The sequence below is a fragment of the Equus quagga genome, chromosome 7, assembly GCF_021613505.1.
Source record: "Equus quagga isolate Etosha38 chromosome 7, UCLA_HA_Equagga_1.0, whole genome shotgun sequence".
Classification (NCBI taxonomy): domain Eukaryota; kingdom Metazoa; phylum Chordata; class Mammalia; order Perissodactyla; family Equidae; genus Equus; species Equus quagga.
The window spans coordinates 43,358,997-43,386,921 of record NC_060273.1 but is presented as its reverse complement, the minus strand read 5'-3'; the positions used below and the strand labels follow the sequence as shown (position 1 = coordinate 43,386,921).

Genomic DNA, 27,925 nt, shown 5'->3' with positions numbered 1-27,925 from the left:
GTGGGGAAGCATCTTTAAATAGAGATCAGTCTGTGTGTGTGTGTGTCTGTGCACGCACCTGTGTGTGAAAGAACACACAGGTGACGGCAGGGTCTTCCTTTACCTTACTTTCCCCTTTGCTTGTAAATTCCTGTGTCTTTTGCCATTGGGATTCCTTGTGCTCAGACAAATTTATTCTGCTCTTTTGAGCAGCTGCACCTCCCGCATTCCATAATATTTCGCAAAACTGTTACTTGGTATTCAGGACAATATTCCCATGACAAGTATTCTGAACAGGTAAGAACTCTAAAGACCAGAAAAGAATGCCACTTCCTCACATTATCAGTTTCCATTCAGTTTTCTCTTCTCTAGATTCAATCATCTCAACTTCTTGATCTGTTCCATCATGGTAACATGCTGGGCCAGCACATTTAAATGTTTACACTACATTACACAACTGAGATTTGTAACTGGCATTCATAGGGAATTAATTATTAATATTCATTTCAATAACTCTTCTCCCACATTCAGATTGCTGAAGTGTCTGATGTTTAACAAAGAAGCTTTCACTTCATTGCTACTCATTTTCAATTTGTGGTCATTGTGTCAAACCTTGGGTCATTCGAGTCATTCTTCATTTTGTCAGTTTAATTAATTTGAAGGGAACCTGGGTTTTATTATAGAAAATTAACAACAATCCATGGATAATGTTAAAATGTTTTAAGAATAGTTTCAAAATAATTTAGCAATTTGTCATTTCATGAGGCTGGATATACTAAATAAATTTGTGTTTTAAATTGTTATGATCATCTTTAAAAAACAAAAAACATTGAAATAGTTATTACATGGCATTAATTCTCATATGCAGCAATTATAAGCTAAAATGTGAAATTAACAAGGACAAGCAATTTTTAAAATTATCCTTTCAGTTAGAACTGAAGTCCGTAGAGAGTTTAGTTTTCATCAATCACCATCATTGTTATGTAGTCCTTGTAATGAATTGAATTCGATTCTGGATCAATTGCAGCAGACAACATTTCTTCCATCTCTTCCTGAGAAAAAGGCTCACCTAGGAGGGACAAAAAGGGAGCTTCATCATTTGCGATCTTCTGATTTTTTCCCTTCTCCTTCCACTAGCCCGCTTAATCGCCGTGGAGCCCCACACGCCCCCACTGTGTTGCCAGTTACTCTCCCTGGGCTGCAGAGCCAGTATGTCCTGACCGCCCAGAGCGGCAAGGAGCACGCTGCTGTGCCCTGGCAGATCCTGCACTTACTCTACCTTGCAGATATCAGAGCCCAAGCAACCTAGAGAATCGATCATTTCAGCCCAAACAGCTAGAAGACGTAAAGACATCATGAATAAGGTTGTTTATTTATTTAAATTAAAACCATTGAAATTGTCAAGGGATTAACCTGAGGTCCCAGTTTTCTAGGGAGCCTCATCATTTATTTCATAAGGCTATGAAGACCGGATTAAATGGTTGCTCTGCAAAATTGCCGAAGAGCAGACAACAGAGACTTGACACTATATCGATTACCTCTCTGAATATCCCCTAACCAGGTCTGGCCAGCTTAGTGATGCCAGCTGCACACAGTGACGGGTGCCAGTCATCAACCGTTTCAAAACAGTTCTCTTTGTTATAGTTTGGCCCTGTGTTGCTGTCAAATGAAACCAAAAGTTGGATAGAAAAGCTGTGGGCTTTAGTTGGATTCATGTAACAGCTGAAGGCCTCTTGGATATTGGGTTCACCAAGATGAAAAGCAAACTGAGGAAGTGTTTACATCACCTATTGAAGTAAAACTTTGTCCTGATTAAATAAAAATACAGAGACATCCACATCGCCCCCTTCCCCTGAAACAGCTTTATCCCAGCAAGTAAGCTACTAAGGCCTGAGGACACCGCCCTTCTGAGCTGAAGTCACTCTACAAACAACGCTTTCTTTTTTTTTTTTCCTAAAGATTGGCACCTGGGCTAACAACTATTGCCAATCTTTTTTTTTTTTTCCCAGCTTTATCTCCCCAAACCCCCCTGTACACAGCTGTATATCTTAGTTGCAGTTCCTTCTAGTTGTGGGATGTGGGACACTGCCTCACCGTGGCCTGAGGAGCGGTGCCATGTCCGCGCCCAGGGTTTGGATCCTGGAGCGCGTGAACTTAACCACTCGGCCATGGAGCTAGCCCCCAAACAATGCTTTCTGAGGTGGAATTCAGTTAATAATACAGAAATCATTCAAGTGGGGATTTTGATGACAATGATGATTATTATCAAATAAGGGGAATATGCCATGTTCTTCTGAAATGGTGCTTACAGCCTAAGAAAAGAAAGACTGCCAAAAATGCCCAGACAAATTCTGAATCTTTCTGATACCTGATGGTTAATCACTAAATCCGCTGCCAATGAACTCTTACGGCACCATGGAAGTCCTTCAAAGAACACTGATACCAAACACTGACGAGAACTACTGGGTGCCAGGCACCGATCTAGTGCCTCACACGTGTTAACCAAGGGAACCTCCCAGCCACCTTGAGAGGGGTGAGCACTGCCACCGCCACTTACAGCTGAGGACACCAGTACACGAAGAGACAAGGCAGCCTGCCCCAGCCAGGGAGTGGAAGAGCCAGATCTGAACGCCAGCATCCAGCTCAAGGTCCACGAACTCAACGATTACACTACTGCTCAGAAGGCCTTGCTCACCGTACAATACAGGAGGCGGTCCCACTGCTTCCTTGGGCAAGGAAGAGACATGCAGTGTTTGATTAAGGACGGGAGGAAAACAGCTTAATGATTAAAGCACAAGCTTGGGAGTCAGACTGCCTGGGTTCCAATGTCAAGCTGTCTCATTAGCTTGAAGATCCTGGGCAAGTCACTTAACCTCTCTGTGCCTCAGTTTCCCTGTTTTATAAATGGAGATGATAGTAAATACTACCTATCTCATAGGGTTGTTATGAGGATTAAAGTGTTATTATTTAAATAGCACTTAGAACACTGCTTGGCACATAGGCAGCAATATGTGTTTGTTTAAAAAATGTTTTTTGAGGGGCCAGCCTGGTGGTGTAGTGGTTAAGTCCGTGTGCTCTGCTTTGGCAGCCTAGGGTTCGCCAGTTTGGATCCCGGGTGCAGACATGGCACCACTTGGCAAGCCATGCTGTGGCAGGCGTCCCACATATAAAGTAGAGGAAGATGGGCACGGATGTGAGCTCAGGGCCAGTCTTCCTCAGCAAAAAGAGGATTGGTGGTGGATGTTAGCTCAGGGCTAACTGTCCTCAAAAAGAAAAAAAGTTTTTTGAGAAATTGCCTGCTGCTAAATACTGTCTGACACAATTCACAGGCCTGGACACACGTGGACTCCATCGCGTAGGAACGTGATTCCGTGTGAGGTATTATGTCTATCGTACGACATCCTGGGCATTTAGAATGCATAGTCTCAAACTGATGAACACACTGGGGATGGTGTGAACAGCTGCACCGTCTCCACATCCACCGCACCCTGTCCCCGATTTCCCTATTTCAGTCGGTAGCATTACCGTCACAGCCATCATCCCGGTCAAAGCCTGCTGACTGGGCTCAGCTCCCATCTCTGTCCCCTGCTCTCTGTTACTCATCATGACCCGAGGATCCTGCTGTGTACAGGATCCTGTTGGATCAAGCTCTTCTCTCCATTCCCATTGCCACTGCCCGATCAGGCCCTTATTAGGGGACCTCAAAATGCCGACACAGCCTCCCAACTGGTCTCCCTGGTCTAACCTCTTTCTCACTCATCCAGCAAACCCACCTTCACCACACCAACCTTCCCACAGTCCCTCTTGTACCGGGTGACTCATCTGCTCAAAACCCCACCATGCTTCTCCACTGCCCGCAGGATGAATTCGCAACTCCTGAGCCCAGGCCTCCACGATCTCGTCTCAGGACCTCTATCTGGAGTCACTTCCTACCGTTTGCCCCAAGACCCTCTGGGCCCAGCCTGCTCACAGGCCCTGGAAACAGCATGCTCCCTCCTACCTCCACTGTTTTATCAGTCTGCATCTCCCTCTCATGGGCCCTTCCCCATTCTTCATTCATCTACTCATCCTTTCATTAATCCAACAAACATCTGTCGAGACTTACCATGTGTGGGGGTGCTACAGTGCATTAAATTTTACCCCTGGTCTCAATAGCTCATCTGTAGAAGTTCTACCATCTTAAGAAACTGATTTTCTCTTTACATCTTCCCAGACCATCTTTCCAGGCTGGTCTGGCCCACACTGATCATCTGATATTCACTTTCTTCTCTTGTCTTATATTTTAAATTATTTTATAATTTAGTTTTATTTCCCACAATGAGGCTACAATATCTTTGAGAAAGAGAGATTCTCGCACCACTACCTCTCCCTGCACTCAGCACCCCTTGCCTACACACAGTAGGCACACCACACTAATGCCATTCAACTGTTCTGGCCATTTTGACTAAATTCACATTACCTAATATAATCTAGGATCTACTTCTCAGAAATTAATCCTTCAGATTAAGAGGCTGATGCTTTGAAAGTCCTAACCTTTCCGTCAAAGTTAATCCTAAGAGAATTTAACAATGTCATAAGTTCTTGGGTGGCAGCTGTGACTGTCATGTCACCTTACTCTCATTCCCTGTATTCTCACCCAATGGTGGATCAGTCCAAATGGTCAAACCAGTCGGGCATGGAAATGCAGGCTTAGTCTTCCCTACTGAAAATCACTTGCACTTTGACTCTGTCCCAAGTGATGAGCAACTGAATCATTCAGGACTCAGTCTGTGAACCAGCGAACTGAACAAAGGAGACAGAACTCTAACTGTGTGCGAGGAGTGGAGGTGACCAGTAAGAGAATGGTTTCAAGAGAACGTCCACTAGGCTCCTGCCGTTCACAGAAACCAAACGTACACATCAGCCCCCAAGAGAGAATTCCTAAAGGAGATATGTTGGCATATGTAGGTTTGCAGGTATTATGTGTGTGTGTGTGTAGCTCAAGTTCAAAGCAAATACATATGGTTCCACTAGCATAAAGGACTAAAAATTCTTGTGTGAATTCATATTCAGTTGAGGCTGTGTTATCTGTAACTTCACCAACTGAAAAGCTCTTCAAAAAGAACTTTTATATACAGTTCAAATCTTCAATCTAGGAACAGGCATTAATTTATGGTGATTGATAGTTCAGTTTCCAGGTGGCAGACCTTTTATTCTGGAAATACTCTAAGTGAATGGGATGACTTCAGTTTACAGAAGTATCATTACACTTTACAAAATTCTATAAGGCAACGTCCATCTCCCCTAAACTACCCTCTGTCCTCTTAGCCCCCACAAAACAGAAACCACCCCAAAACCAAAATGATAGGAATAGTAAATAGCTCATTTTGACCAGAATGATTGCCTTCAAAGTATCCCCTAGAATTTTTTTTTAATTTTTAAATTTTTTTCCTTTTTCTCCCCCAACCCTCCAGTGCATAGTTGTATATTCTTTGTTGTGGGTCCTTCTAGTTGTGGCATGTGGGACGCTGCCTCAGCGTGGTTTGATGAGCAGTGCCATGTCCACGCCCAGGACTCGAACCAACGAAACACTGGGCTGCCTACAGCGGAGTGCGCGAACTTAACCACTCGGCCACGGGGCCAGCCCCACCCCCTAGAATTTTTCCATAACTATTAAATTATCAATCACTTAAATATGTCACTGTCATAAGTAATAAATTGCTCTCACCTTCTTCAGTCATATACTTGATCAGTTCTTCCTTAGAAAGAAACCCACGTTTAGCTGGATCTAAGACCTAAGGGAAAGGAAAAGATAGATACTATATTTTTTAGTTTGGTGAATAAATTCTACATGATGAATTTTGCATATATATATATGTATAAAATCTGGAGCTTACATACCTCAAAAGCTCGAAGAAGGATATCTTCTGGAATTGGTCTGTATCTAATTATGCAATGAAAGGTGTAAATGCCACAGTATTTAGCTCAGTCTCTACATAATAAATGATCACATAAAACAAAAGCTGCTAACACACTAGCATAATAACACTTCCCTCATTGGAATCTTTTTGGATTTCTAGATATGAAAGTTGAAAGCACTCCACGTCCACGGGAAATATATAGTTTAAAATCACTGGCATGTTTGATGTTATCTGTTAGCTTTTTTCATCATCATGGAAATGAATTTATGGGAACAAAACTTCTACAATAAACTATGTTAAGCTGATGCTACACTTCCTCTAGAAAAATAATTAGGGATAATTCTTACTTATCATTGATAATTCAAAATAAAATAAGAATATTGTTGATTTATGATTTTTGTAGCTTATTTGCCATTTAATTACTTTGCTTATTAGATTAATTCTAAAGTGGTTGATATTTCTAAGCACATACCAACTGGCAGTTCAGAAGTGAAGTGAGAAGTTAGAAGGAAGCTACTCTAGGGTAAGTAGACAAAGTGGGTATAATATACAAAGTGAAAACACCAAGTATTTGAAATTAATATAATTCTAATCATTACTTTACCTTAACAATCGTGTTGACTTTCTTACCTTCTCTCCAGCAGTACTTGGGTCATCACTGGAAGAAATTTTTCATATCGAATGTATCCAGTGGGTTCTTCTTCCTCTACCTAAACATTCAATAAAAAATAGCCACTTATTCATTCAACAAATGTATTGAGCAGTTACTTTTTTTTTTATTGAGTTAATGATAGGTTACAATCTTGTGAAATTTCAGTTGTACATTAATGTTTGTCAGTCATGTTGTAGGTGCGCCACTTCACCCTTTGCGCCCACCCCCCACCCTACCTTTCCCCTGGTATCCACTAAACTGTTCTTGGTCCATAGTTTTAAATTCCTCATATGAGTGGAGTCATACACAGATTATCTTTCTCTCGCTGGCTTATTTCACTTAACATAATTCCCTCAAGGTCCATCCATGTTATTGCAAATGGAATGATTTTGTTCTGTTTTGCAGCTGAGTAGTATTCCATTGTATATATGTACCACATCTTCTTTGTCCATTCGTCTGTTGCTGGACACTTAGGTTGCTTCCACGTCTTGGCTATTGTAAACAGTGCTGCAATAAACATTGGGGTGCATAGGACTTTTGGGATTGCTGACTTCAAGCTCTTTGGATAAATACCCAGTAGTGGGATGGCTGGATCGTATGGTAGTTCTATATTTAATTTTTTGAGGAATCTCCATACTGTTTTCCATAGTGGCTGCACCAGTTTGCATTCCCACCAGCAGTGTATGAGGGTTCCTTTTTCTCTGCAACCTCTCCAACATTTGTTGCTATTAGTTTTAGATATTTTTGTCATTCTAATGGGTGTAAGGTGATATCTTAGTGTAGTTTTGATTTGCATTTCCCTGATGATCAGCGATGATGAGCATCTTTTCATGTGCCTATTGGCCATCAGTATATCTTCTTTGGAGAAATGTCTGTTCATGTCTCCAGCCCATTTTTTGATTGGGTTGTTTGATGTTTTGTTGTTGAGTTGCGAGAGTTCTTTATATATTATGGATATTAAGCCTTTGTCAGATATATGACTTGCAAATATTTTTTCCCAGTTAGTGGGCTGTTTTTTTGTTTCAATTCTGTTTTCATTTGCCTTGAAGAAGCTCTTTAATCTGATGAAGTCCCATTTGTTTATTCTTTCTATTGTTTCCCTTCTCTGAGAAGGCATGGTGTCCGAAAAGATCCTTTTAATACTGATGTCAAAGAGTGTACTGCCTACGTTTTCTTCCAGAAGCCTCATGGTTTCAGGTCTCACCTTTAGGTCTTTGATCCATTTTGAGTTTATTTTGGTGAATGGTGAAAAAGAATGGTCAATTTTCATTCTTTTACATGTGGCTTTCCAGTTTTCCCAGCACCATTTGTTGAAAAGACTTTCTTTTCTCCATTGTATGCCCTCAGCTCCTTTGTCAAAGATAAGCTATCCATAGATGTGTGGTTTTATTTTTGGGCTTTCAATTCTGTTCCATTGATCTGTGCACCTGTTTTTGTACCAGTACCATGCTGTTTTGATTACTGTAGCTTTGTAGTATGTTTTGAAGTCAGGGATTGTGATGCCTCCCGTTTTGCTCTTTTTTCTCAGGATTGCTTTAGAAATTCGGGGTCTTTTGTTGCCCCATATGAATTTCAGGATTCTTTGTTCTAATTCTGTAAAGAATGTCATTGGGATTCTGGTTGGGATGGCGTTGAATCTGTAGATTGCTTTAGGTAGAACGGACATTTTAACTATGTTTATTCTTCCAATCCATGTACATGGAATGTCTTTCCATCTCCTTATGTTGTCATCCAATTCTCTCAGAAAGGCCTTGTAATTTTCATTATATAGGTCCTTCTCTTCCTTAGTTAAATTTACCCCAAGGTATTTTATTCTTTTTGTTGCGATTGTGAATGGTATTGTGTTCTTGAGTTCTTTTTCTGTTGGTTCATTACTGGAGTATAGAAATGCTACTGATTTATGCAAATTGATTTTATACCCTGCAACTTTGCTGTAGTTGTTGATTACTTCTAACAGTTTTCCAATGGATTCTTTGGGGTTTTCTATATATAAGATCATGTCATCTGCAAACAGCGAGAGTTTCACTTCTTCCCTCCCTATTTGGATTCCTTTTATTCCTTTTTCTTGCCTGATTGCTCTGGCCAGGACCTCCAGTACTATGTTAAATAAGAGTGGTGATAGAGGGCATCCTAGTCTCGTTCCTGTTTTCAGGGGGATGGCGTTCAGTTTTTGCCCATTGAGTATGATGTTGGCTATGGGTTTGTTGTATATGGCCTTTATTATGTTGAGGTAGTTTCCTTCTATGCCCATTTTGTTCAGAGTTTTTATCATAAATGGCTGTTGGATCTTGTCAAATGCCTTCTCTGCATCTATTGAGATGATCATGTGGTTTTTATTCCTCAGTTTGTTGATGTGGTGTATCACATTGATTGAGTTGCAGATGTTGAACCATCCCTGTGTCCCTGGTATGAATCCCACCTGATCATGATGTATGATTCTTTTGATGAATTGTTGAATTCTGGTTGCCAAAATTTTGTTTAGAATTTTTGCATCTATGTTCATCAGTGATATTGGCCTGTAGTTCTCTTTTTTCGTGGTGTCCTTGTCAGGTTTTGGTATCAGCGTGATGTTGGCCTCGTAGAATGTGTTAGGAAGTGTTCCATCTTCCCTAATTTTTTGGAATAGCTTGAAAAGGATAGGTATTAAATCCTCTCTGAAAGTTTGGTAGAATTCCCCAGGAAAGCCACCTGGTCCTGGGGTTTTATTCTTTGGGATGGTTTTGATTGCTGTTTCAATCTATTTCCTTGTGATTGGTCTGTTCAAATTGTCTGCCTCTTCTTGAGTGAGCTTTGGGAGATTGTAGGAGTCCAAGAATTTATCCATTTCCTCTAGGTTATCCATTCTGTTGGCATATAGTTTTTTGTAGTATTCTCTTATAATCTGTTGTATTTCTGAAGAGTCTGTTGTTATTTCTCCTCGCTCATTTCTGATTTTGTTTATTTGAGCTTTCTCCCTTTTTTTCTTTGTAAGTCTGGCTAGTGGTTTGTCAATTTTATTTATCTTCTCAAAAAACCAGCTCTTTGTCTCATTGATCCTTTCTACTGCCTTTTTCATTTCAATAGTATTTATTTCTGCTCTGATTTTTATTATTTCTCTCCTTCTGCTGACTTTGGGCTTCATTTGTTCTTTTTTCTCTAGTTCAGTTAGGTGTGCTTTAAGGTTGCTTATTTGGGATTTTTCTTGTTTGTTAAGATGTGCCTGTATTGCGATGAATTTTCCTCTTAATACAGCTTTTGCTGTATCCCATATGAGTTGGTACGGCATGCTATCATTTTCATTTGTTTCCAGGTATTTTTTTATTTCTTCTTTAGTTTCTTCAATGATCCATTGCTTGTTCAGTAGTGTGTTGTTTAGTCTCCACATCTTTGTGCCTTTCTCAGCTTTTTTCTTGTAATTAATTTCTAGCCTTATAGCACTATGATCTGAGAAGATGCTTGTTATTATTTCATTTTTTTTAAATTTGTAGAGGCTTGCCTTGTTTCCCAACATATGGTCTATCCTAGAGAATGTTCCATGTGCCCTTGAGAAGAATGTGTATTCAGCTCCTTCAGGGTGGAGTGATCTATATATGTCTATTAAGTCCAATTGCTTTGGTTTTTCATTTAGCTCCACTATTTCCTTGTTGATTTTCTGTCTGGATGATCTGTCCATTGATGTGAGTGGGGTGTTGAGGTCCCCTACTATTATTGTGTTGTTTTTAACATCTTCCTTTAGGTCTGTTAATAGTTGCTTTATGAATCTTGGTGCTCCTGTGTTGGGTGCATAGATATTTATAAGCGTTATTTCTTCTTGATGAAGTGTCCCTTTGATCAGTATATATTGTCCCTCTGTGTCTCTCTTTACCTGTCTTATTTTGAAATCCACTTGGTCTGACATGAGAATTGCAACACCTGCCTTTTTTTCCTTGCTATTTGCTTGAAGTATTGTCCTCCACCCCTTCACCCTGAGTCTGTGTTTGTCCTTGGGGCTGAGGTGTGTTTCCTGGAGGCAACAAATTGTTGGATCGTGTTCTTTAATCCATTTTGCCACTCTGTGTCTTTTTATTGGAGAGTTCAATCCGTTCACATTGAGGGTGATTATTGATGCATGTGGACTTAATGCTGTTAATCTGTCGCTCATTATCTTGTTTTCCTGCGTTTCTTTTCCTGTTTGCTTTAGACTACCCATTTAATACTGCAATTTCTTATGCTGGGTTTCTTAGATTTTTCCTTATTTATGATTTGTGACTCTGTTCTGTACTTTATTTTAGTGTCTACCTTGAAGTTTGTATTTAGAATCTCGTGTATAATATAGTCTATTCTCTGGTGGTCTCTTACTTACTTGACCAATACTGATTTAGACCCTTTGCTCTTCCCCTCCTAAATAATTATTTTCATTTTTTATTCCAACTCGTCTTATTAATCGGTAGTTAGAGTGCTAAGATTGTCCTTGTTTTGGTAGTTTCCTTACCTTTACCCTAATGCTATAATTGAATATTTGCTATCCTGTTCTGGTTCTATCCATCGGTCTCCCTAGTCTGTGCATTGTGTCTCCTTTCTACCTTTTTTCTTTTTTCAGGTATGAGAGCCTTCTTGAGGATTTCTTGTAATGGAGGGCTTTTAGTTACAAATTCCCTTAACTTTTGTCTGTCTGGAAAAGATTTGATTTCTCCCTCATATCTGAAGGAAATTCTTGCTGGATAGAGTATTCTTGGCTGAAGATTTTTATCCTTTAAAGCTTTGAATATGTCACTCCATTCTCTCCTAGCTTGTAAGGTTTCTGTAGAGAAATCCGCTGACAGTCTGATAGGGGCTCCTTTATAGGTTATTCTCTTTTTTTTTTTCTTACTTCCCTGAGTATTCTTTCCTTATCTTTCCTTTTTGCCAACTTTACTACTATGTGCCGTGGGGTAGCTCTTTTTACATTGACAAATCTAGGAGATCTAAAACCCTCCTCTACACACATTTCTCCGTCGATCCCTAGATTTGGGAAGTTCTCTTCAATAATTTCGTTAAGCACACTTTCTGCTCCATTTTCCTTTTCCATATTCTCGGGAATTCCTATGATCCTTATGTTCTTACTCCTCATTGAATCCATTATCTCTTGGAGATTTTCCTCATTTTTTTAAATTCTTAGTTCTCTTTCTTCCTCTGTCTGGCGCCATTCAGCCTGTCTATCTTCGATTATGCTAATTTTCTCCTCTACGCTGTCTACAAAGGCATTCAGGGAATCCGTATTCTGTTTTATCTGGTCCATTGTGTTTTTCATCTCAAGTAATTCTGTTTGATTCTTCTTTATGATTTCAATCTCTTTTGTGAAGTAATTCCAGAACTCGGCTTGTTTCTCTATCTTTCTCTCTACCTCATTGAGTTTTTTGATTATAGCTGCTCTGAACTCATTATCACTTAGTTTACCTAATTCCAAGTCCTCAGGACTTAATTCTGTGTTTTTATTGTTTTCCTTCTGGTCTGGGGCTTTTATAAATTGCTGGATGGTAGAGGAGCGGTTTTTTCTCATGGTGGTAGAATTCAGTTTCAGTTACAGCCTGTCGCCACTAGATGGGGGTCAAGAGCCACGTGTTATGAGCTCTCCGCCTTGGGGCAAGATGGCTGCGCCCACTGGCTTTGCCGGGAGGGAGGGGCTGTTACTCACACACGCCGGTCTGGGTTCAGATCAGTTCTCTTCTCTGGTCTCCCAAGGCCCTTGATTTATGGGGTCCCCGTGGACGGAAGCTTTCCCCCCGTCAGCGGGTCTCCACTGAATCAGCGGCAGGAGTCCTGGATGATCCCCCGGTCGCACGGCCCCTCCCCCCGCTCCCTCCCCACCCACGCTGCAGCGATCGCAGACTCTAGGGGAGGGAACGATGTTCTCTCCTACCGTTCCAGCGCCTCCGAAGGTGTAAGCAAGGTTTATAATCTCCGCCTTCTTGGTATTGTAGGTCTCTAACGAGCTGGCATTATGTTTATTCTCTGAAATTCAGTTCTTCCAATCTTTTGTTGTATTTTGGAGGTGAGAGAATCCCGGGTCAGCTCACCCTGCCATTTTGCTCCACCCCGGCCTGAGCAGCTACTTTTTCCAAGCACTGCCCTGAGTGCTGGGGAGCTGATGATGAGCATATGTGGGCAGGGTTCCTGCTCACAGCGTTTATATTCTGTAGTGGATACATATACTGATCAAAAAACAACAAAGCTGAGTGTCTATGATGTCTATGAAAGCCTAATGAAGGAGTGGATCATGGGTCTACACAGCAGAGAAGAAAGGAGACTTATCTAGGCCAGGAGATCAGGAAAGGCAGTCATGAGGGCATCACGCTGAGCTGATGTATAATGGATGAGGAGAAGATAATTAGAAAAAGCAGGGGAGAGACTCCCAGGTAGAGGAAATTACAGGCACTAAGACCCTGTGTGATGCAGTGCAGGCCAGGAGGCTGGAACATGTGGAACAAGGAGCAGAATGTCTCCAGATGAGGCTAGAGAGACAGAGACAGGGACCAGAACTTGCAGGGCCATATCGTCCATCAAGTGCCTTTGGTCATTATCCTAACACCAGTGGGAAATCACTGGAGGTCTCATAGATGTGTGTCTGAAAGATCACACTGGCTGTGGGTGAGGCAGCTTCTATAGTGGCCCAAGCAGATAAACCATAGGTTAGAGTGGTGGCCATGGAGAGAAGTGGATGGTTTCAAGAAACAGTTAAGAAGTAAAATCAATAGGACTTGGTGCTGCCTCTATTATGGTCAAAGATGAGAACAAAGAGAGGAGTCCAGGACAACCGACAGGATTGTGACTTCACAAATGGGATGGAGTGATGCTTCTCCCTGCGATCAGGACCACTGGATAAGGGACCAGGTTAGGGGACCAATCATTCTCTCAGGGACCAAAGTACATATCAAATTATTTATTAAATACCTAGATGGCTGATGGAACTGTGTTATACCACCATTAATTAAGAGAACATTACAGCTGAGAAGGAGAATTTTGGTTCCTAGCACTGTTAGATGAGAATAAGAAAGACTCCTGTCCACAGGTTCAACTTTGATGGTGTGGCTGAACAAAACACCTTTGATCTTAACTTCATGTCAGGCTATTTACCAGCAGCTGTAAATTTTCCACTCCCCTTCAAAAATCCTATTAAAAGGCTCATAGATCCCAATTCAACAGAGGACCACTTAACAGATTTATCTTTGAGCAAAAATAAGAAATCTACAGGTTGCTCCTAAGTGGAACACACTGTCATCCAAATGACAACTATTTTTTTAATGTTTATACGAGATTCTCACCTAGTATGAGTGGAGCCCTCGGACTCCACCATCAGCAGAAAATGTCATCCATCTAATGACAGAATGATGTGTTTCAGAATTTCTGAGCCCATCAATACAGGAACAATTATCTTCAGCTGCCTCTAGGTCCAAGGCGAGCATTTTGCAAATTAATGTTCATATGGCTCTGGCGTGCTTGGGTAGCACTCTGTAACTCCCAACCCCAGGAGCCTCCTCAAAGTCAAACGCCAATCTCAGGAGACTACTTTGGAGGGATAATTCTTAAACTCAAGCATTGAGGTTCTAGTCTGACTACTCCAGAAATCTGCTCCAGAAGCTAGAACAATGGTTTGCTTCCCTTCCCACCACTGCCAACAAACCACTCTAGAGCAAAGTCTCAACCTTGAAGATCAAAACCCCTCTTTATTTCATGAGCATCCTCACCAATCTACAAAGTTTTTTTAGTTTTTCCACAGGGAGTTCAACTCTACAGCACTCTCTCCATCATGTGAGAATTCACGAACACACAGTGTGTGCCCCGTGATGCTCCCCCGGCTCCCACACAACTTCCACGAACCCTCAATGCTCTGAACGCTAGAGTGAAAACTGCAGATCATTCTGTCCTGTTAGATCTGTGCGGAGCCAAAACTGCACAAAAACAGTGAGTTAAAGGAGATCTCCAACGAATCAGAATAGCAGAAGAGGCATGAATTTTCTTTGATTTACTTTTAAAGAGGGATAATGAATAAACAGAGGCCTTGTGGTTAAAAATTAAGAAGAAAAATAAGTAAGTTCATCTTCAACTTGGGCAGATTGTGAAAATCTTCCTATGACCCAACACTGTCCTCTAGAGGCTACATTAAATCTGTCCTTCTGTACAAAAAGATGTCTAAGCAACAGCATAAAAACAGTACAATTATATGGTAATTCTAATGAATGGTTAATATAAGAAGACACTATTTTATATTATGAAAGGTTTTTAATATTTAAATAAAGTTTTTATTTTAGAATAGTTTGATATTTACAGAAAAGTTGCAAAGACAGTACAGAGTTCCCATATACCCCTATCAGGTTTCCCCTGTTGTTACATGACAATGGTACAACTAGAATGGGTTAGGCTAATATTGATACATTATTGTTCACTAAACTCCGTGCTTTATTTGGACTCCATTAACAAGTGAAACAAGAAGAGCATGGCAGAATTCCAGTTCTGCAAATCTGGGAACAGGAGTGGGGAGAGTGGAGGATAACAGGTGGTTCTATTATTTCTGGTGCAGGACAAGCTAGTTACCTTTATGAGACCATAAGTAAAACAGGATAAAAACACTACTTTCTAGAAATGTTATGCAATGCTGTCTCAATGATTCAATAATCTATGTATTAAAATGCCTTTAATCGAAATCAAATACTGAACTATACTCTATATACATAGAATGCATATATACTGATACGCAGAGATAGATTTATATATATAGAAAGAGAGAGAGAGAATGAGTGAGTGTTATGACTTGAGTTGTGTTCTCTCAAAATCCATGAGTCTTAACCCCAGTACCTCAGAATGTAACTTATTTGGAGAGAGGGTATTTACAGAGGTAAAATGAGGTCATTAGGTGGGCCCTAATCCAATATGACTGGTGTCCTTATAAAAGGGGAAATGTGGACACAGAGACATGCACACAGGGACACCACCATGTGAATGTGAAGACAGCCACCTACAAACCAACAAGAAAGGCCTGGGACAGATGCTTCCCCCACAGCCCCAGAATGAACCAGCACTGCCAACACCTTGACTTTGTACTTCTGCCCCCAGAACTGGGAGGTAAATTTCCGTTGTTGAAGCCACTGTTGGTGGTACTTTCTTACAGCAGCTCTAGCAAACTGACACACACACGTGGCACATCTGAACCCGAAGACTGTGCATCCCCACCATCAAGCAGCAGTCCCCACACACTTCTCACTGGAGGTTAGCGAAGTGGGTCTTCCCGTTTAGAACCAATTTCACAGAGGAGATACAGAGAAAATGGTGCAGCTCAGACTTACTTTCTTGAGGAGAAAATTCCATTAACCAACCTCGAATAAGATGAATTCAAGAAAGATTCCATAAATTACAGCAGACGTGTGAAAACACTAGGAATTCATTGCTGTTTCCTCACATACACCAAAGTCATACTGGGAAGATCCACTTGACTTCTGTATTGATCAAGTTCCTTAAAAAAATAGATGTTGTCTTTCTCATAGAAAAAACAGAATATATTCACCATGTTAGACCAAGGATAGTTTAAAATGTTCTGTTTAAAATTCACCCCCTAGTATCCTCATGTGTCATACGGGTGAACAGTAATATCTTCTTACCTGTCTGTTGTGAAGATTACATGCATGACATGAAGGTGCTTTGTGAACTTGAGAGTCTATATGATCATTATTATTAATATCAATAGGATACAAACCTCTGATTCTATATTATGCAATGACACCTCCTAAAAGAATCACTCTCCAGGGCCGGCCCCATGGCCGAGTGGTTAAAGTTCTGTGTGCTCCCCTCCGGCAGCCTGGGTTCAGGGGTTTGGATCCCAGGCATGGACCTACTCTACTCATCAGCCACACTGTGGAGGCAGCCCACATACAAGAAACAGAGGAGGACTGGCACAGATGTTAGGTCAGGGCTAATTTTCCTGAAGCAAAAAAAAAAAAAGAGGAAGATTGGCCATGGATGTTAGCTCATGGCTAATCTTCCTCACCAAAAAAAAAAAGAATCACTCTCTGGTGTGAAGATTTCAGGCACATCCTCCTCCTCCATATGGATCTAACTGTTAATACAGAAGTTTGGTCCTGTCTCCTTTCTGTAAAATGACACGTGGAATGTGGACAGAAGGTATTAAATTGCTAGGCTTATCCAACACCTTGTCCCTCGCCCCGGACTCTGCCTGGAGGACAGGCTATGCGGATTAGCAGTGACGCCTCCATCTCTGCTATCTTCCTACGTACGTGCCTCTTCGGACTGACAGGAGAGAGAGCGTGACAGACAGTCACCAAATGCGTCCTTCCTCCTAAAAGGCGAAAACACATCTATCTTGCTCTGCAAACATGAATGAGGCAAAGTAAGTTATCGTCTAGTCTGTGTCATCTAAGAGGAGGGCTAATGTGCTGAAAAGGAGGTCATAACTGGAAAGTAACCTAGGCAGCATTTTTTTTTTTTGAGGAAGATTAGCCCTGAGCTAACTGCTGCCAATCCTCCTCTTTTTGCTGAGGAAGACTGGCCCTGAGCTAACATCCGTGCCCATCTTCCTCTACTTTATATGTGGGATGCCTACCACAGCATGGCTTGCCAAGAGGTGCCATGTCCGCACCCGGATCCGAACCTGCGAACCCCGGGCCACCAAAGTGGAACATGCGAACTTAACCCTAGATAGCATTACTGAACATTTCGAACCTCCTCTCTGCAGGAAGATCCACCAGCTTAGCCTTCAAGGACCATTTATAGTGAGTGCACCTGCACAGGGTGCCAGAAGATGTGCGCCTGGGAGACCAAGGCCCTGAGACATCCGGCTCCTTCTCCTGCCAAGCACTGTGGTGGAGCAGGCGACCTGTAGGAAACACGCGGCCTCCACTGCCACACTGGCCACCTCTGCGAGGCCACCCCAAGCCTTCCGACATCCCACAGTCTCTGCATCCGCTCCCCAACATGGAAAAGTCTCAATAAATATGTAAATACTGTGGGATTTTTAATATAGCAGCATTTACCTAAGTCTCAAAGCAGGAGGCAAACGCCATTTCTCATTCTACTTTGGTTAAAGTCATTCTCTTGATCTATTTGCATGTGAAGAAATTCGGGCGCAGGGAGGTAAAGAGCCTATCTTGGTCCTTAGAGCCAGTCCGGTGTTTGGATGGGATCACAGCCCAGAGTTCTTTACTCCTGTTCCCACAGGCAAATCATCAGGCCGTCTCTTCTCATTCAAGTATTGTTTACTTTATTGCTGAACTCACTGACTAGGTGCAATAAAACACACAGTGAGACTTCATTTCTCCCCAGTGACAAAACAGTCAATAAACTGAATATTTCATGCTTCACAAAACCATGATAATATCAGCAGTTAAGATGCTTTATAAGGCACTTACATTTCAACTAGTTCCATGTCAGCAAAGAAGATATACATGTGATTTTTTTTTTTGAGGAAGATTAGCCCTGAGCTAACTACTGCCAATCCTCTTTTTGCTGAGGAAGACTGGCCCTGAGCTAACATCCGTGCCCATCCTCCTCTGCTTTATGTGTGGGACGCCTACCACAGCATGGCATGCCAAGTGGTGCCATGTCTGCACCTGAGATCCGAACTGGTGAACCTCGGGCTGCCAAAGCGGAACATGTGCACTTAACTGCTGCGCCACTGGGCCGGCCCCACATATGAATTTTTTCAATTACTTGTAGTAAAAAATATAAAAAACATGAGATATTTCAAGTTGGACTCTAAATACCACACACACAAGCTTTCACATAAATTATGTTTCAAAACCAAAACACAAATACAATTTAGAATTCTACCTTAGATAGAACAAAATAGCAAAAATTCATTGGCATTTGCCAAAAATATTATCTTTACAAATGAAAAATCTGAAAGCTGCCTACTTTAGAAAAACTATTTATTCCAAATACTCCAGAGGCTATTGTGCAAAAATTGGGTCATGTCTCTCCCTTATTAGTGGAAGTACCAAAAAAAGAATGAATCAGCTCCTGGCTGGACCGTCAGAGATATTAAGAATCAACAGGTGGCTAAACCAGGTGATTGATAAGGTCCCTTCCCACTGTGAGTTTCTATAGTTGGAGGCAATAGGGATCAGTGGCCGTCAAGCCATTAATTTCCCCATTTTATCCTCTGGGTGGAGGGACCTCACGGGGCTCCAGCTACACAAACCGTTTCCCGCCCTCAGTTTTGGTTTCTCTCCACCTGGGCACAAATGCCCGCCCCAGCAGAGTCCTCTCCTACTGACAGAGGCAGCAAGTCTTGGAGCGACTGTCTCCACTAAGGTGCTCTTCCAGCCATTTCCACCAAAGCAACTGCTGGAAACGGTGTTGCACTCAGACTGGAGGAAAAGCTCTCTCCTGGGCTGAAAGTTGATTTAAGCAAAGGGCAGTGGTTAACACAGTAACCATCTGAATATAGTGATGAATAAAAGTGATCCTCTTTCTCCCTAAGGAGAAAATTCCCTAAAACAACTTGGTCAAGTTGAATATATAAATTTTATTAGGTCCAAATATATATTTAAAATCACATATATAACAACACATTGATTTTAAAATATCACTGTTTACTTTTACATTTTATATATTTTTATAGTTTATAAAGCAATTTTATTCAAACTCTCAATGCATCTTCAACAACAGAACTTTTTGTTTCTAAGAGTTTGACTACTTTAGATCCCTCACGTGAGTGGAATCCTGAAGTATATGTCTTTTTCGTGTTGAGCATATTTCACACAGTGCATGATTATCAGCTTACAATAGTTTTTAATTACTTTTACTGACTGTAAACTTGGAGGGTTCTTTTCTCTTCTTCTTCTCCCCAAAGCCCCCAGTCCACAGCTGTATATTCTAGTTGTAGGTCCTTCTGGTTGTGCTATGTGGGACGCCACCTCAGCATGGCCTGACGAGTGGTGCCAGGTCCATGCCCAGGATCCAAACTGGTGAACCTCCGGCTGCCAAAGCAGAGCGCATGGACTTAACCACTCGGCCACAGGACGGGCCCCTAAATGTGGAGTTTTTGAGACAAGAATCAGACCTACTAGAAACTCCTCCCTCAAGCAGCTCTGTAGTGCTTGGCAAGCCTGTGTTTCCACATTTGTGGCAATTCTGGTACCAGGTCTTGCAAGTAGAGTCTAAGGACTGTGTTAAACCATGTTAAGTATTAGGGGCAGAAGAGAAAGTGTAAGAAACATAATTACAACCAGAACATTGCTCTGGCCTACAGGAAACAGTAGAGCAGGTTCTTGAACCAGTATGTGTCAGGCTTTGTCCTAGGCACCAAGGATGCAACTACGGACAAGACAGATGAACTTTCTGCCTTCAAGGAGCTTATATGACAGAGGCAAGGGAGAAACACATAAATACTAGGTAACTTCAGATTGTGTTGAATACTCCTGAAGAAATACAGAGGGCTGGACCGTCGAATCAGAGATCCTACCCAGTACAGCCTTCAAGGATGCAGACTCACAAGGCACAGGTGAAACATGGGGCAGCTCAGATCATCTCTGACAGCCTTCCTTGCTACATTAGGACTCACTCTGGCCCAGATATAACACATAAAGTCTCTAAGTGCTGTGGGAACTTGGAGGAAGAGCATCACAGAGTAGGGGCAAGAGCAGGAAGAAGGACTTTGAATATAGGCCTGTTTGACATGGTGTAAAACAGCAAGGAAGCCAAGATGCGCAAGGATGATGGTGGGAAGTGACAGGCCCGATGACCTAGGCCCTTGTAAGCTGCAGTAAGTTACAGCACTGTGCTCTGGGTTCCTTTATAAGTGAGTGGTGACCCTGAGAAGGAGGGTTTTGGGCAGAGGAGTGGCATGCCCTGACTTAACACTGTTAAAGGATCCCTCTCCTGCAGCATGAGTAGTCTGTAGGGGCCAAGAGGGCAACAAGGAGAGTTCAGAGGCCACTGTGGAAGTTCAGGGAGAAATGACAATGGCTTGGGTGAAGGTGATGCATGTTGAAGTGGTGAGAAGGGGTCGATTTATAATTTGAAGGCAGAATTTGCTGGTGTATCATTTTTTGCATCTTTTTAAAGTCCAATTTTACAATCTCTGTTTTTTAACTTGTGAGTTTAGTCCAGTTGCATTTATTATGATTATTAGTATCCTTATCTTGTATTTTCTATATACCCTGATTTTTCTGTGCTTCTTTTTTATAGTTTTTTTTCTGCCTTGTTTGGACTGACTGAATGCTCTTTAATTCTTTTATCCTCTGTATCAATTTGGAAGTTATACATTCAATTTCTATTCTTTTTGTTTGTATATCCTTAATATTTAAACATGCTTTCTTAATACAATCCAAAGTTTATATTACCTCATACATGCTATAGTTGTCCAGTATTCTAGTTCTAACGTGTAGTAATGCTCTCTTTAAAAAGATTAACAATACCTCCTTTAGATTTATATCACTTTTCTCTGGATTATTGCTGCTATTTTCTGTTGAGCAACTAATTAATCCAATATCAAGTGGAATGCTGGGTTAAGACGGCAAATTGCAGATATGCATCTAACTTCACTGTCTCTCAAACCTCACTAAAAGTGTGGTAAAGGAATATTTCTTTAAATAATCATAAATCTACTTAGGCAGAATAGGAAAGAATACAACAGCAATAAAATTTTGGAGGCTTGATGGCAGATGGGAGAATGACAATGATCTAGCAGACCCAGAAAACTGAACCCAAGCCAGCAGTGGGTAAAGAATTCTCAAAAAGCATCAGCTCCTTCTAGAACTTGGGATGAAAGGAGTAGGGAGTAAAATAAGGAGCACTAGTGTAAAATCTGTTTGAAAACTAGAGCCCTAAATCCCCTCTCAGTTTTTCCTACTGGGTGACTGCCCCTGTCCATCCCAGCAGGAGTCTAGAGATTCATATTCTAGAAAGCATAAAACAGAAGGTGTCTAAACTGACAGCCAGATGCTTTGTCTCCCAGGCAGATGGAAAGACTCTTTCCTCAGGAATCGAACCTGTGCAAGAGGAAAATTCCCATCAATTCTGATGTTGGTGATTCCCAGATTATCAAAGCTGAAGTTTAAAGCTGACAAGCTCCACATATGTGTTTATTGTGAGCTGACAAAGTTTCTTCAACATCCAAGGAAAGCTACTAACAAAAAGAAAGAGACCAAAATAAACACAAATGATCAACTTGGAGAAAAGAGATTATGTAAAGAGAAGAAAACTTCAAATAAACTACCACTAATATCTTCAGAGGTATGAAACAAGAACAGGATGCTACTTAGAAAGAAACATTCAGAGAACAAAAACAAGCTACTGGAAATTAAAAACACAACAGAAATGAAGATGACGATAAATACATTAGAAGAGAAAGTTCAAGAAATCTGCCAGAGAGCAGAACAAAAAGATGGAGATGGAAAATAGAATAGTGAAAAATAAGCGAACTAGACTAGTCCAGAGGCACACAAATGAGTAAGAGGAGTTCCAGAAGAGAGAACAAAGGAAAAAGGTGGATAGTTAGAGATCATCAACAAAATAACTGCAAGAAAATTTCCTGGAACCAAAGGATCTAAGCTGCCAGTTTGAAAGGCCCACCAGTTACCTAACACATTTGATGAAAATGTATCCACACCAAGGTAAATCATTGTGAGAATTCAAACACTGGGGACAAAATAATATTGCTCAGGCTTCCAGAAAGGGGGATAAAAATTTACATACAAATGACTGGAAATCAGCATGGGATTGCATTCTCTCAATAGCATTGCCAGAAGCATGAAGACAAGGAGAAATGCTTTCAAAATTCTTAATGAAGACCCTGAGTGGAGAATTCTATACCTAGCTAAACAAACACTAGCACAGCCATTTTCAAACATACAAAGTCTCAAAAATTTTACCTTCAAGGCACTCTTTCAAGAAGCTACTGAAGAACGTGCCAAAATGCTAGAGGAACTAGAAAGAGGAAAACTTGGGATGGAAAAAAAAGCTAACTGAGAAGAGGAAAGACTGAGATTCCCAGGAGTGTCATAGAGATCCCAGAAAGACTGCTGTGCACAGACAGAGAGGCCACTGTTCCACATCAAAGTTGTCTGACCAAAGAGATAGATGTGTTGAGGACTACATTAGCACAACCTCCCCTGTGTCACTTTTTCACCCAAGGACAGAATTCCAGGAGAAGCCTGGCCCAGCTCTGATCCATCACTGACGTATCTTGCTGGTAAAGTTTCTGCTCACTCTTCCACGACCTGCTGCTCGGACCCAATGAGGACCTTCATTTCATCCCTAAGTTGTTTTCTGCTTTGATCTAATCCTGAAAGCCAGAGTTAGGCCATGGTGAGCTTAGAGGTAGAAAACACAGAGCTGCCAACTCTCTTTGATCATATTCTTTTGGACATTCAACACCTGGTGCATAGCATATTATAGCTCTTCCAGATAACACAATGGCAGCCGTGAAATTGCACCTCTTAGATCTCCAACTGCAGAACCATAATTAAATGATGTCCCTAGCCATCATGTTTGGGCTAAGGCCACACTTCTCATGGGCTGATCCCAGCCAATAACTGAGTGTGGCGGGGATACTAAAATAGGTCCCCTTCCTGCAAGAAGGGGGCTCCTCTGCCGGGCAAACGTGAACTGACAACTCCCCATCACCTCGTTTTCAGGAACTGCTGCAGTCCAAGGCTGTTCCTCCCCAACCTTCCCTCCCCACCCTGCTCCTTCACAGGCTCAGACCTGCACTGCATCCTGATGCTCTCCCAGCCTCCCCGGGCTCTGATTTTCCTCTCACAATAAGTCTCTCGAACATCTAATGCTTAGTGCTTGCTTCTCAGAGTACCCAGAGCATCACAGGCAGTGCCAGGAGTGGCCTGAGAAAACAGGTGGTAAGATGGATTTCTGAGACAGGTTCATTCACTACAAAGTAGGCATAAAGGATGCTGTCCCGAGTGGTATTTGGGACACACAGTCTCTGGTAGTCCATTGCTAAAGATTCAACCAGATGTGACCTGGGAGAATCTCAGTGAACAGGAATGCCTAAGTCGAAGATCAAAACAACAACAAATAAATACATAAACATAGAGATTAGAGTGGTGGTTACCAGAGGGGAAGTGGCGGGGGGGGGGGGGGGGGGGAGGGTGGGGAGAGTGAAAGGAGTAAAAGGCACATGTGTGTGGTGATGGATGGCAATTAGTTTACGGGTAGTGAACATGAGGTAATCTACATAGAAATTGAAATATAATGATGCACACCTGAAATTTGTATAATGTTATAAGCCAATGTTACTTCAATAAAAAAAATAAAATAAAAGAGGAATGCCCTTGCAGGTACCATGATTCAAGCATCTGAAAGACATGGGGGAACAAGGCCCACAAAGCAGCAGAGTTGGCTGTAAGTTACGCTGATGCCCTGCAGAAGAATCATGAGAAATGAGGGCCACTGTCAAGCAGGTAAAGACTAGCTGTGAAAGCCAGAGGGCCTCTTTGTAGCTCATGAATAAGCCCTTATCAACTGCGAGGAAAGAGCAGACTCCAGTAGGCATCATCGAAAACAGGGATGGTAAACCTCCAGAAAGGGGAGATGGTAAACAGTTCAGGCTTTGCAAGGCATATAAGGTCTTCATCACATAGTCTTCTTTATTTTTATAAGCCTTTAAAAATGTAAAAGCCATTCTTAGCTCACAGGCTGTATAAAACAGGCTGTGGGAAGGATTTGGCCTGTGGGCCGTAGTTTGACACCCTTCACACAGAAGATATGAAAGTTAGAATTGCACAGCCAAGTCAGGGTGCTGGTTGCAAAGACTGGCACACCGAAACATAGGATGGAGACCCTTGGGTGGAGGCCCCTGAGGGTGTTGTCTGGGAGACGCCCTGGACACTCTGGGCTTTCACCCACCCTTACCTCGTAGGAGGTGACACTTCTGTGCTGCAGAAGACTCTCCCTGACAAGGGAACAGGGCCCCCTCAGGAACTGCCCCCATCTCCTCTCCTAGCAGGGAGACTGAACACTTGGGTTAAATCCTAGAAAACCTGGCTGGGGAAGTGCTGGGGCGGATAAAGGAGGAAAGAGACTGCACACTGAAATAACAGGAGGAATTAGCTAGCAGGAACTAGAAGGAGCAGGGGGAGTGCCCCTGAGACTGGTTGAGAGCGCTTGACCCAGAGCTAGAATGTAAGACTGAGTGAGCAAGAATTCATTGACTTTGGGCAGTTTCTCAGGACACAGGACCTGACACCCTGACAAGGATGACAGAAGATGGGGCAAACTCGCTGCTAGGGTGGTTCTTAGACCCCTGTGATAAGCGATTGTCAGCACTTAGTGAAGGAGAAAAGCCAAGCTGATAAAAGGGGGCTGGCTGGAATGGACATATTATGAGTCAGAAAACTCACAGAGGATGATGTTCCATGGGAGGGCTCAGAGGATGCTCCACTCACCAAGGACATCAGGAATGTGCTGGTGAGAAAGGCTGGCATCACTGAGAGTTCTGAAATGGGTCTCCTCTGCGGGCCACAGCGGACTAGAACAGGCAGTCACAGACCTGGCTTGTTAACATGATTTGCCAGCCTCCCACCCCATGCCCCCAAGTAACAGAAGCCAGGCAGAGTTGTCAACCAGACAAGCTAAGAGCTCACATATAATGACCAGTAAGGTTGAAGAGGGAGCCAAAGGAAACTCTGGAGATGGTTAATAGAGCGTGGTACGCTTACAGGCAAAACAGCCAGGTAACTAAGGAGGATTCTGTTCAACATCTACAACCAAAACAGGGCAAGAATGGAGGAGCAGAAGGCTGAGGATGGCTACCCCAAAAGAGTTGTGATCCCTTCTTAGTTCCTAAACCTGAGTCAATTTTCCATCTGGAACCCACTGACTGAAGAAGCATAAAGTTGTTCATGACAATCCTTGTCTATGTTTCCTCACGGTGTTACTGAGGCATAATTCACATGCAATAAAGTTTACTCATTTCAAAGTGTTGGTTTGAATTAATTTTATAGTCAGGTAACCACCACCACAACCAAGATATAGAAGATTTCCTCCAATATAAAAAGTTGACTCCTGCTCCTCTGCATTTGATCCCAGCCTCTAATGCCTGGCCCCAGGCAGCCATTAATCTGCTTTCATACGTGAAGTCCTACAGTAGAGTCTTTCGTGTTTGACTTCACTTAACATATTCTTGCTGAGATTCATCCATGTTGTGTGTGTATCACTAGTTTGTTCCTTTTTGTTGCTGAGTAGAGAGGTAGTCCATAGTATTTATTTACTCATCTATTCCCCAGTTGATGGACATTTGGGTTGTTTTCAGTTTTTTGGCTATTATGATTAGGGCTATTATCATGAACATTTCTTTATAATCAACTGTCCCCTGAGAGCTGCGTTACTGCATCCCAAGGCGTTTGCCATGTTGTACGTTCATGAACATTCAGGGAAAAATATTTTCTAATTCCCCTTGTGATTTCTTCTTTGATTCATGAATTGTTTGGAAGTATGTTGCTTAATTCCAAATATTTGAGGATTTCCTAGTTATCTTATTCTCAACTGATCTCTAATTTAATTCCGTTTTTTAAAATTGGAGAATATATCCTGTATGATTTCAGTTTTTGAAAATGTATTGAGATTTGGTTGGTGGCCTAGCACTCTACCTTACTGAACATTCCTTATGCACTGGGAGAGAACGAGTATTCTGCAGTTCTGGGTATGATGTTCAATAAATATTAATTAGGGCAGAGTGGGTGATGGTGGTGCTGGGTCTTTTGCAGTTTTGCTGATACTTTATGTAATCGTTCTATCAATTACTTAGAGAGGGTTATTATAATCTCCATCTCTTATTGTGGAACTATCTGTTTCTCCTTCTAATCTCTCCATTTTTGCTTCAAGTTTATTGAAGTTGTGTTATTAGGTACATAAACATTCAGGATTTTTATACTTTCCTGATGAGCTGACCCCCTTTTTAAAAAAATCACTGTGTAATGTAATAGTCTTACCAATACAGGGCCTATTTTCCAAACATCTTTGAGTTCTCCTTTGTAACTACTTCAAATTCTCCATAATTCCACTTAGGTTTGAACTTCAAAGCATGTAGATATTAAAGGAAGGATCATCTGGTGACCTGTATGTCAGTACAATTTTCATTACCCTTTCCCACAGTTGCTGGGTTTTGTGATATTCCAAACAGGCAGAGATTGTTGGGGGAAAGTTGCTAATTATAGAACATTAACTGGAGAGATGAATGCCGAGTGATTTTTTAAATAATCTATTTCAGGAGAAACATCAGATTTCATACTGATCTTCAGGAAGCAAAGGGCTGAAAGTTAGTATGTATCTACACTAAAATTCAAGTCAATGACAACTAGAGAACTGCACACAGGCTTCCACTTTTTATAGAAGAATTTTAAAGCATAGTCGCATCATGTGATTTTAAAGCAAATGAAAGAAATGGTTTCATTTCTGAAACTATTACAGAGCCTTTAGCAACATGATATTCGCCCCAGATGAGGACTATTACGGAGCTTGGAGTCTCTAAATGTATTGGATACACACAAATATCTGTGTGCTTTTTCCCCTTAATTATTTGGGAAACTTCAAAAAGGGTAGTCACACCCAAAGCTTTTTAAGCATCTTGCTAGAATTTATTTTGAATAAATTGTGCTGTGCAAGTACAGAAAAACATTTACAAAGCTTAGACAGCTCAGTGATCCCTGTTGGTCTGTAACGATTCTAAGTATCTGTAGTTTTCAAAGGTTGATCAATGTACCTAAGAAAAGGGTGAAGACAAAAGAAAATGTTGGGGCCTGAGTATCTACTGTGGCTAACTCCCAAACCCGTGCATCACGGCTTCTTCTCTTCCGTGTAACGCTCAACAAGCATGCACTGTGCTGGGGGCCAGGAACAAGGAACAGACCCGATCCCGCCTCCCGGCCGTCCTCCCTCATCCTCCTTGTTGATCCCCGGCCTCCACCGAGACCCACAGCCCCACAGAAGCAATTCTGAGAAGATCCTCCTCGTTCGTGGTTGCCCAGGCGGCTTTTTCCCCTTCAGGCCTCTGCTTGGTTGAACTGAAAGCTGCACTTGAAATGATATCACATAATTTTCTGGAAAACCAAATAGGGCATGAAGCTCTCCAGTCTTGGGCAGCTCAGCCCTGCTTTATAGGATTAATTCTCTCCAGGGACTCATCGACACTATTACAAATAATGATGTTTTTAAATTCTTAGACTGTTTGATCAATGTTAAGTTAGTTCTTATTATTTTATTATGTTTACTACTTGCTCTAAAATTTAGTTTTATATCTCCAAATAAATATAAATTCCTTACCATCTCTACCTCTGCTTCCCTCCCCTTTGAACTGACATTACCTACGATATTCCTTTCTCCTGTCCATATTGTTTCCGCAGAGAGTCAGTCCCCTGTGCCTACTGGCCTTTCCTCACTTAGTTTTAAAAAGCATAATATCTAAAGCAGGGTCCTCACTCGACCCTTC

The 27,925-nt window shown here is 41.8% G+C and overlaps 1 protein-coding gene across 1 annotated transcript in view; it reads right to left on the bottom strand.

The window, feature by feature from the left end:
* Positions 1 to 565: 565 nt before the first annotated feature.
* The window catches only part of LOC124241658 (dynein regulatory complex protein 8), a 122,332-nt gene continuing 94,972 nt past the window's right edge, over positions 566 to 27,925 (bottom strand). Inside the window, exons 4-7 of the mRNA XM_046665589.1 lie at positions 6,510 to 6,589; positions 5,860 to 5,902; positions 5,687 to 5,753; positions 566 to 1,048 (exon numbers count right to left, since the gene is read on the bottom strand). Of these exons, the coding sequence (XP_046521545.1) occupies positions 933 to 1,048; positions 5,687 to 5,753; positions 5,860 to 5,902; positions 6,510 to 6,589 (306 nt within the window). The 3' untranslated portion in view covers positions 566 to 932. The remainder of the gene's footprint in view (positions 1,049 to 5,686; positions 5,754 to 5,859; positions 5,903 to 6,509; positions 6,590 to 27,925) is intronic.